This window comes from Doryrhamphus excisus, chromosome 18 (genome assembly GCF_030265055.1).
Source record: "Doryrhamphus excisus isolate RoL2022-K1 chromosome 18, RoL_Dexc_1.0, whole genome shotgun sequence".
In the NCBI taxonomy this organism is placed as follows: Eukaryota; Metazoa; Chordata; class Actinopteri; order Syngnathiformes; family Syngnathidae; genus Doryrhamphus; species Doryrhamphus excisus.
The window spans coordinates 2,811,732-2,823,139 of record NC_080483.1 but is presented as its reverse complement, the minus strand read 5'-3'; the positions used below and the strand labels follow the sequence as shown (position 1 = coordinate 2,823,139).

At 38.8% G+C, this 11,408-nt stretch overlaps 1 protein-coding gene across 1 annotated transcript; it reads left to right on the top strand.

Annotated features, from left to right (window-relative positions):
* Positions 1–1,859: 1,859 nt before the first annotated feature.
* On the top strand, positions 1,860–11,077 carry LOC131106135 (twinfilin-2-like). Its single transcript, XM_058054936.1, has 11 exons — positions 1,860–2,411; positions 3,955–4,032; positions 4,098–4,276; positions 5,368–5,463; positions 5,553–5,657; positions 5,737–5,751; positions 5,822–5,857; positions 6,889–7,008; positions 7,088–7,238; positions 7,926–8,047; positions 10,793–11,077. Exons 1-11 carry the CDS (start codon positions 2,387–2,389, stop codon positions 10,958–10,960), a joined length of 1,095 nt encoding a protein of 364 aa, XP_057910919.1. The 5' UTR covers positions 1,860–2,386; the 3' UTR covers positions 10,961–11,077.
* Positions 11,078–11,408: the final 331 nt, after the last annotated feature.

Below are 11,408 nucleotides of genomic sequence, written 5' to 3'. Positions count from 1 at the left end.
GGTGTAGCTTTACTATCCACTGACAGTAAATCCACACACTGGCATTATTGTCTCAATTGCTGCCGAGCCAAGTTGATGAGTAGCAAGATAGTCAAACGTGGTGGTGGTAGTGTCAGGACCGCAAGAATTCATGGAAGAAGTTTAGGGGTGTCTTTAGTCATCTGGGGAGCCCCCATGTCCTTGTACTGCACCTTTGGTAGTTTGGATAAAAAACTTTATAGTTTGTTTATAGGTAGTTTGTTTTCTTCTTGCCGTTTTCTGTTCTACCTCCGCTTCATTTTTCTCCAAACCACACCAACAGGTTGTTTTTCTACTGTCTTCCTGAATCAAACCGCACATGCTCAGTAAAATGAAATAGCCCCTCGCAAGAGACGGGAGGTTGGGAACGGTCCAAACGCTCATGATAGATTTCGCATTTTCACGTTGTTTTAAGCATGTGAATTAAGACTAAAACAGTCATGTACCGTAATTTCCGGTCTATAGAATGCATCGCTATTTAAGCCCCACCTACTAAAAAAACAGATAACCCACCGGTGTGCCACCCTGGAGGTGGATAGAAGCAGTGTTGGTGTGGCCCAGCAAGGTGCACTGTGGTCGGATACACTCTACGAGTAGCCAATGCACCACCTTGGATATCAGGGGAATCAAATAGAGAGCAGGTGGAGCCACATGGTGTGGCCCAGCGAGGTGCACTGTGGTCGGACACACTCTCCGAGTAGCCAATGTGCCGCCCTGGAGATCAGGGGAACCAGGGTAGAGAGTGGGTGGTGGCACCTGGTGCGGCCCACCGAGGTGCACTGTGGTCGGATACAGTGTATGAGCACCCCGGAGGTTGGTAGAACCAGGATAGGAAGCGGGTGGGGTCACCTTGGTGTGGCCCAGTGAGGTGCACTGTCATCGGACACACTCTCCAAGTAGCCAATATGCCGCCATGGAGTTCAGGGGAACCATGGTAGAGAGCGGGTGGTGGCCCAGCAAGGTGCACTGTGGTCGGGACACACTCGATGAGTAGCCAATGCACCACCCTGGAGGTCAGGGGAACCATGGTAGAGAGCGGGTGGTGGCACCTGGTGTGGCCCAGCGAGGTGCACTGTGGTCGGACACACTCTATGAGTAGCCAATGCACCACCCTGAAGGTCAGGGGAACCATGGTATAGAGCGGGTGGTGGCCCAGCAAGGTGCACTGTGGTCGGACACACTCTACGAGTAGCCAATTCACCACCCTGGAGGTCAGGGGAACCATTGTAGAGAGCGGGTGGAGTCACTTGGTGTGGCCCAGCGAGGTGCACTGTCATCGGTCACACTCTCCAAGTAACCAATGTGCCGCCCTGGAGGTCAGGGGAACCATGGTAGAGAGCATGTGGAGCCACGTAGTGTGGCCCAGCAAGGTGCACTGTGGTCGGACACACTCTATGAGTAGCCAATGTACCATCCTGGAGGTCAGGGGAACCATTGTAGAGAGCGGGTGGTGGCACTTGGTGTGGCCCAGCAAGGTGCACTGTGGTCGGATACGGTGTATGAGCACCCCAGAGGTCGGTAGAACCAGGATAGGAAGCGGGTGGAGGCACATTGGTGTGGCCCAGCGAGGTGCACTGTCATCGGTCACACTCTCCAAGTAGCCAATGCACCACCCTGGAGGTCAGGGGAACCATGGTAGAGAGCAGGTGGAGCCACGTGGTGTGGCCCAGCAAGGTGCACTGTGGTCGGGCACACTCTCCCTAGGTTTGCCTGTGTTTGCATGATGGTGTCCGCCCCTGAATAAGTTCTATCCATTCATCATGAGTACTTACTTAGTACTTACTTATATACTTACTCATTGTTTCCTGCATATAAAACTATAGTTGTACCGGATTACATTATCCCCTGTGAGGGAAATTGCATTGTTTTTTGTACTCTATATAAAGTTTTTTTCAAAACGTTCAAAAGCAAGTGAGGTATACACTTGCCAATGCACCAAACACACGTTGACCCCCTCCCAGCATCCTCGGTCCAGGGAGCAGTGTTGATTCTTACCGCGGTGTCACATTACAGACTGCAATTTGAGACAAAGCGGTTAATGCTAAGCTCTTATATGAAGGAGTGATAAAATGTCCGTCTGACATGCGCCACACCCGCGTATCAGCCACGCTCACCCCTCCCCGAGACTCCTAAAAAAAAAAAATGCGCTCAGCGATCCGCGAGAGCTTTTCGATCAGTGGTCAGGCTGCCATATCCGCTGACAGACGCAATATTACTCATCCAGTTCCGCAGATTGCATTTCAGGTGTGAGGAATCTCCAAACTCCCCCCTTTTTGAAGGGTTGGCGTCACTGGTGTGTGTCTATCTACCATCAGTGGACAGGTAGAGCCTTCCATGAAAGCAGCCCGGCGAGAGACGGCCAAAAAAGATGTCACACCAAACTGGGATTAACGGTATGTTTGCACTTTTTTTTGCTTTTGAGGACTTTTTTTTTTTCAAAGTTTGTTGCCAGGTTAGGCTTCACTACTCGTCGAAACATTGCATTCACTCTCTGACACATCAGTGTATTTGAATGGTTTCCTTCAATTTGAGGACATTTCTACAATTGAAACATCAAATACCAAGTTGCTGCCAACTGTAAATAGAATTAATTGTATTTTTATTGTTGCGTATGGATATGAAAAGCATTGACTTGTAGGAAAAGCCAGTTTTTCATGAGTGTTATGGCATTTGGTAACAGGAGCATAAGTGGATGGTTGGCCTGCAGCGAGCCTCTCTCACCTTTCTACCTGATCATGCATCATTTATGAGTGCTGTGTTTGGTGACCATGGCGATGGAGAAAGAAGGAGATGATGACACATAACACAAATGTAGTTTCCAGCTCCAAATTTGTGGTTTTTAAGTTTTATTTTGATTTTTTTTAGCTTGTTTTTCCACCGTTTTTTTTTTCTCATCTGTTCTGTTTTCTTGGCTTGTGGAGGTCATGTGACTCCGGCCTGGATTGTGTGCTGTCACTGGGGTGTCTCGGGTTCTTGTTCATGTCAGATATACAGAATATGACAGGGGCATACGCTGCAGACAGTGCCAGGAAAATTATATTATATATATTAAAAATAAAAAATATTCACTCTATTTATAAACTGTGTGGCGATGAGGATGTTGTCAATTTAGACTTTAGAAGTTGGACAAACGATGAAATAGTCGAACGCTCTTTTGAACAAATATGACCTAGTTGACATGCCAGGTATTAATGTTCATATGATTGTGTATATTTATTTATTTATTGTAATTATGTATAATTTTTTAGCCTGTTATTTTCCTTTTTTGTGTGGGCCTAACATTATTCTTAATTATTAATGCATTATTTTATTAAATTATCTTTTTTATATGTATATAATTCATATATATTATATATGTTATGTATATATTTTTTTACATTACATTATTTTATTAAATTATTTTTATACATATAATTCATATATATTATATATGTTATATACATATATAATATATTTTTTTACATTATTAAAAAAACAAAACAACAACAAAAACTTAAACTGTATTATGGAAAGCAGGAAGTGAACAAATGTAACAGTTACTGATTGTAAAAGTACCAGATGGAGGGGTAGGATTTAATAAGCTTTGCTTCTTCCTACTCCTTTTGGACATGTGGAACTGGGAATTGATTATGGGATGCACTCAATTGTAATCTGATGCATGTTCAAATGAAATAAAACCATTACCATAAATACGATTACAATAATTTTAATTTTTTTTTACGTACAGCAACAGAATTATTGCATTGTTTTTATTGGTCCTGTCACTTGTTGCTAGGCAGAGTTCACTGGGCTCACTCATTATTGCCCTATAACAAATTAACATTCTGTTTGGATGACAAATTTTGGGCTTTTCACTGTATTAAATACAACTTATTTATGGAGTGCGGTTGGGGCTCCATCTGTTCTATTTATTCATGTTTTGTGACTGTTTTCTAGCAACTTCTGAGCTCAAAGACTTCCTGGTCCAAGCGAGGGGCGGCGCCATCAGGATTATGAAAATCGTCATCCAAAACGGTAAGTGTGTTTTCACGGACGACTTCCGGATCTCCACCCGGCTAATCTCAGATCTTTGTCCACAGAGGAGTTGGTGCTGGAGTCGTGCAGACAGCCGGCGCAGAGCTGGGATAAGGACTACGACCACTTCCTGTTACCCCTGCTCACGCCACAGCAACCCTGCTACGTCCTCTACCGGCTGGACTCCCAGAATGCACTGGGCTACGAGTGGATATTTATTGCGTGGTCACCTGACCAGTCACCAGTATGTCTGCGAGCACGCGCGCCACACAAAAGTGCCGGGTTTTTTTTTTCAGGACAGTGAACTTCCGCCATTACAATACACAAACGTATTGATTCGCATACATCTATATAAACTTACTGTATATCAATTTACTATAATGTCAAATGGCTTAATAGAGAAAATAAAGTAAATATGTAATTTACGGCGTAAATAAAACACCTGCTCGAGCAGCGTCACAGTAAATGTGTTCTCTAGGAACCTCAGTGACGAGTCACCGAACAATTACTGACACCTAGTGGCCAATGTACACAATACACAATTCCAAGGCTGCTTCTGCTTTTGTTTGTGTTTTAGTTCGGTTAGCAATTTGTATGCTTGAAAGTGATTAATTTTGGCCAATACTAAGCACAACTTGCTAAAATATGCACTAATAACAGGCCGCCGCATTCTACGGAGACCAATGGAGACGTGGGTGATGGAAAAAAAAGACAATTTTTTCCTTTGCGTAGCAAAACTATGTGGAACTACAGTACACACATAGTCATAGCTTGCCTCCACACAGTGAAAATCGTGTGGAAACTAATTTAATCGTCAGCATTTGCGCACCCCTACTGCACAAGTAAGGAACGAGTTTTAAATTCCGTGATAAGTTATTCGGCTATTTTCAAAATAAAATGCTAAAAAACCGGTCCGAGTTAGTGTTGCTGGAAACACACCTCCTTCAGTACTGGTAGACTATACATTGACCATTCAGACACCGGATTCTATCACTTGTGTGCACTGATTGTTATACAAGTAAACAGTCATACAGTATCAGAAACTTAACGAATGTGCTGCTTTTAATTTGAAGTTTAGCACAAACATCCGCTCTGAACACAGAAGTAGCAGAAATGTAAACAGTCTTTGCTAGCTCTCGCGAAAAACATTTTTTTCTCCATGTCCATAGTATTCAACCACAAAACGGCAATTATTTATACATTTATTGAAAACCGCGATGTAGCAAGTGTCGACTGTACTACACTTAAACAAAGACACCAGAGTTATCTTTCAGTTTGTCTGTATGCTAGCCCCCGGGCTAAAATGATGACCGTGTTTTGCCTGACCACGTGCAGGTCAGGCAGAAGATGGTGTACGCCGCCACTCGCGCCACCTTGAAGAAAGAATTCGGAGGAGGTCACATCAAAGACGAGGTGTTCGCCACAGTCGAGGTGGGTGTGAAAGTTCCCAACGTCCGAGTCCGACTAGCCCTGAAAGTCTTAATAAGTCTTTATATTGTGGTGTGGGTATCCCTCGGCAGGATGACGTGTGCTTCCAGGGCTACCTGCGTCACATGACCTCCTGCTGCTCTCCAGCGCCCCTCACAGCAGCTGAACAGGAACTACAACGAATTCGCGTCACGGAGGTGAAGTTTGGTTTTGTTTTGACATGAGGCGGAAATGGGAAATCGACTGAATGAATGATTCTTTATGTTTACTCCGCAGGATAAAGTTGTGTGGGTAAGTTGGATTTATTGCCACATTTTTTTGGCATAGTGTTTATTTCGAACTAACGTTGGCTTGTCCACAGGATGAGCGTAGACGAATTGGGACTCCACGTGCAAGAGTATGTAACACACTACCCATCTATCTATCACATTGTATGTGTTCGAGACAATAATCATAATAATAATAATAAAATAAATAAAAATGTGATTAAATTTGTAAAAATAGGAAATAGTTGGAAATACAAATACATTTCTCATAGTATATAATAAGAAAATGAATAATATATTAAAGCAATAGTAAAAAAAATACATATATTAATACGTATATATGCTGTCTTAGTTTATGCATGCAAATATCAAAAATAAAAAATGTATTAAATAATACAGTATTGTATGTATGCAAATAAAGGAATGTGAAAAATCACACCAGATTGGCAATGTTTAATAATAAATATACAAGTCATATAATAAACAATATCGAAAAACAGGATAATCAAAGCAAATAAATATACGTGATATACAATAAAAAGTATATAAATAGTATATACAAGTTTGTAACATACTACCCATCTATCACATTGTATGTGTTGGAGAGAATAATTATATAATAAAATAAATAAAAATTTGATTACATTTGTAAAAATAGGAAATAGTTGGAAATGCAAATACATTTCTCATAGTATATAATAAGAAAATGAATAATATATTAAAGCAATAGTAAAAAAAAATACATATACTAATACGTATATTAAATGCTGGCTTAGTTTGTGCATGCAAATATGGCAAAACATGTTTAAAAACAATACATTAATCATTGTATATAATCATATTAAAAAAAATAATATCATAAATCATACAAAAGAATTACAAATCAAAAATGTATTAAATAATACAGTTTTGTATGTATGCAAATAAAGGAATGGGAAAAAATCACACCGGATTGGCAATGTTTAATAATAAATAAACAAGTCATATAATGAACAATATCGAAAAACAGGATAATCAAAGCATATAAATATACGTGATATACAATAAAAAGTATAAAAATACACATTCAGGAGAATATTTTTTAGTACACAATGTATTTGTATTTGCATTTTTATTAATAACCAAATAAATATGGCATATATTTTCTTGTGTCCCGTGTCAGGTTCCAATGGAGTTTGGCCTAGACAAAAGGGTCTCTCAGGGTCTGGCGTTTCCTTTACAAGAAGAGGCCAAACGTGCTCTGCAGCAACTCAAGCAGAAACGAATCAACTACATCCAACTGGTCGGCTCTCAGAGGACAATATTGCACGCTAAAAAAAACCTGCTGGGCATGGCTAAACGACTTTTTTTGTGGTTTGCAGAGATTGGATGTGGAGAAAGAGACCATCGAGCTGGTTCACACTAAACCGACGGAGACGCGGGATCTTCCCTACAGGATCCCCACAGATTCACCTCGATATCACTTCTTCATCTTTCAACATTCTCACCAGGGCCGCACTCAGGAGGCGCTCGGTCAGTACACAGCACAGACGAGGCTTTTTACACATTGACCTTTTTTTTATTGTTTTTTTTTAACCCTTGTGAGGATAAGCGGTATAGGAAATTAATAAATTATTGACTGTTTTACCAAAAAAAAAAAAATTATTTTTACACTTTAAAAAAATAAATTATAATTTATTTTTGTATTTTCATTAAGGTTTTACATTTTTATTTAAGTCATTTTTATTTGTATTATTTTTGTCATTTTTATAATTTATTTATGTTGGGTTTTTCTAATTTTATTTAGGCTTTATTTTATTTACTTTATTCTAGTCATTGTTATTTGTGTTTTTTATACATTTATCATCATTTATTTGTCATATTTATTTTTTACAATTACAAAATTTTAAAATTATTTTTTAGACTTTAAAAAAATAAATGATGGATTTTTATGCTTTTTTTAACAGATTTTTATATTTATTTTCATTAAGGTTTAAGTAATTTTTATTTATTTGTATTTTATTTTTGAAAACTTTTATTTTCGTCATTTTGATAATTTATTTGTATTGTTTTTTTTTTACTTTTATTTAATTTTTATTTTCATTTACTTTTATTCAAGTCATTGTTATTTTTTTAGAAAAAAATATTATTTATTTTAATGCTTTTTTAAAAAGCAATAATAAGATACTTGGAAGCATCAACAAAGATCCTGTCTTGCAGTGTTCATCTATTCCATGCCCGGCTACACGTGCAGTATAAAGGAGCGCATGCTGTACTCCAGCTGTAAGAACCGACTCCTGGAGGAGGTGGAGAAAGATTATCAGCTGGAAGTCACCAAAAAGGTAAACCATGACCATCTACACGTGCATGCAACGTTGTAGTCTTATCCTATCCTCGATGTGACAGAAGAACTTTGCTGTTTTTCGGAATATAATGCAAAATTGCTTGTCAAAGATCATACATATGAGAGGAGTCCTCTGCTTTTTTTTTTTTTTAGCAATCTACTGCAAAAACTCCTATATAGAAGATCTCCTATATAGAAGTGTTGCTTTTTTATGCAATCTAATGCAAAAACACAAGTCAAAGATCCTCTATGTGACAGAGGAACTTTGCTGTTTTTAGGAATATGATACAAAATTGCTTGTCAAAGATCCTACAAATGAGAGGAGTCCTCTGCTTTTTTTTTTAGCAATCTACTGCAAAAACTCTAGCCAAAGATCCTCTATGTGACAGAAGAACTTTGCTGTTTTTAGGAATATGATGCAAAATTGCTTGTCAAAGATCCTCCATATGAGAGGAGTCCTCTGCTTTTTTTTTTTAGCAATCTACTGCAAAAACTCTAGCCAAATATCTCCAATATAGAAGAAGTGCTGCTTTTTTATGCAATCTACTGCAAAAACACAAGTCAAAGATCCTCTATGTGACAGAAGAACTTTGCTGTTTTTAGGAATATGATGCAAAATTGCTTGTCAAAGATCCTCCATATGAGAGGAGTCCTCTGCTTTTTTTTTTTAGCAATCTACTGCAAAAACTCTAGCCAAATATCTCCAATATAGAAGAAGTGCTGCTTTTTTATGCAATCTACTGCAAAAACACAAGTCAAAGATCCTCTATGTGACAGAAGAACTTTGCTGTTTTTAGGAATATGATGCAAAATTGCTTGTCAAAGATCCTCCATATGAGAGGAGTCCTCTGCTTTTTTTTAGCCATCTACTGCAAAAACTCTAGCCAAAGATCTCCTATATAGAAGTGCTGCTTTTTTTATAATCTACTGCAAAAAACACAAGTCAAAGATCCTCTATGTGACAGAAGAACTTTGCTGTTTTTCGGAATATGATCCAAAATTGTTTGTCAAAGATCCTACATATGAGAGGAGCGCTCTGCTTTTTATAAAAGCAATCTACTGCAAAAAACACAAGTCAAAGATCCTCTCTACGACAGGAGTGCTCTGTTTTTTTTGTTTTTTTTTTAACAATCTGCAAAAACGCTAGCCAAAGATCCCCTATGTAGAAGGAGTGCTGCTTTTTTTAACGAAATGTAATGCAAAAACTCAAGTCAAAGATCCTCTATGTGACAGAAGAACTTTGCTGTTTTTAGGAATATAATGCAAAATTGCTTGTCAAAGATCCTACATATGAGAGGAGTCCCCGTTTTTTTTCTTAGCAATCTACTGCAAAAAACACAAGTCAAAGATCCTTTGTACGACAGGAGTGCTCTGTTTTGGTTTGGGTTTTTTTAGCAATCTACTACAAAAACGCTAGCCAAAGAGCCTCTATTTCGAAGGGGTGCTCTGGGTTTTTTCAAATGATCTACTACAACAATGCTCGTCAAAGATCTTCTATTTAGAAGGGGTGCTCTGTTTCTTTAAGCAATCTACTGTTCTACTTATGTGACAGAAGAGCTTGGCTGTTTTAATGCTTTAAAAAAATTTTTTTTTAGCAATCTACTGTAAAAACACTTGTCAAAGATCCTCTATGTGACAGAAGAACTTTGCTGTTTTTAGGAATATGATGTAAAATTGCTTGTCAAAGATCCTCCGTATGAGAGGAGTCCTCTTCCTTTTTTTTTAGCAATCTACTACAAAAACTCCGAAGTGCTGCTTTTTCTATGCAATCTAATGCAAAAACACAAGTCAAAGATCCTCTATGTGACAGAAGAACTTTGCTGTTTTTAGGAATGTGATGCAAAATTGCTTGTCAAAGATCCTACATATGAGAGGAGCGCTCTGCTTTTTATAAAAGCAATCTACTGCAAAAAACACAAGTCAAAGATCCTCTCTACGACAGGAGTACTCTGTTTTTTTGTTTTTTTTTAACAATCTGCAAAAACGCTAGCCAAAGATCCCCTATGTAGAAGGAGTGCTGCTTTTTTTAATGAAATGTAATGCAAAAACTCAAGTCAAAGATCCTCTATGTGACAGAAGAACTTTGCTGTTTTTAGGAATATAATGCAAAATTGCTTGTCAAAGATCCTACATATGAGAGGAGTCCCTGTTTTTTTTCTTAGCAATCTACTGCAAAAACACTTGTCAAAGATCCTCTATTTAGAAGGAGTGCTCTGAGTTTTTTCAAACAATCTACTACAACAGTGGTCGTCAAAGATCCTCTATTTAGAAGGGGTGCTCTGTTTCTTTAAGCAATCTACTGTTCTACTTATGTGACAGAAGAGCTTGGCTGTTTTAATGCTTTAAAAAAAAAATTTTTTAGCAATCTACTGTAAAAACACTTGTCAAAGATCCTCTATTTAGAAGGAGTGCTGCAGGGTTTTTTTACTGTTTACTGTTCTACTTATGTGATAGAAGAGCTTTGCTGTTTTAATGCTTTTTTAAAGCAATCTACTGTAAAAACAAAGATCCTTTATACAGTATGAGAGCAAAAACAGCAAAAATGTGGCCAGAGATCCTCTATATGACGGATGTTCTCTCTTCTTTTTTGCCGTCTACTGCTTTCCATAGGAGGAAAGATCCTCCAAATGACAGAAGTTACTCTGCCGTTTTTTTTTTAAATCCGCTGAAAATGTTCCTCATCAAAGATCCTCTACACGCCAAGACAATGATATGTGTGCCGTATTATTGCGTTTGTATGCAGATGGAGATCGATAGTGGCGACGGCCTGACGGAAGACTTCCTGTACGAGGAGGTCCACCCGATGGAGCACACCTTGAAGCAAGCGTTCGCCAAGCCCCGTGGACCGGGCGGGAAGCGGGGCAACAAACGCCTCATCAAAGGCGCAGGAGAGAACGGCGAGGAAATTTAAACACGCTTGACATCTGTCTGTTTGTTCCACTCTTTGTAGCATCTTTGTTATTAGCATTTATTATTCTCTTATCATAAAGTCAGGCCGTTTGCTGAGGATGTTCTCGACAATAAAACAGTGATGATCTTTGTCTTCTTGAGTGTGTGTGTGTGTGTGTGTGTGTGCATGTGTGTGTGTGTGTATTACATTCTCTACTGGGAATGTCTAATAGAATCAGACTTGGGAACTGATTGACAGCATTCACGGGATCATCCAAGGATAGTCTGATATATGACCTGCTCCAGATAAACACTTCCCAGCAGGCGCTCAAACGTCGATACGACGTCCAATATATACATTCATGACATTGAACATTTATTGAAAACAAAATTTGCCAAATTGTTATATTTGTAATTCAACAATTTGTCAATGTTGTTTCAATGTCGTGTCCCTGATTGGTTCCTTTCCA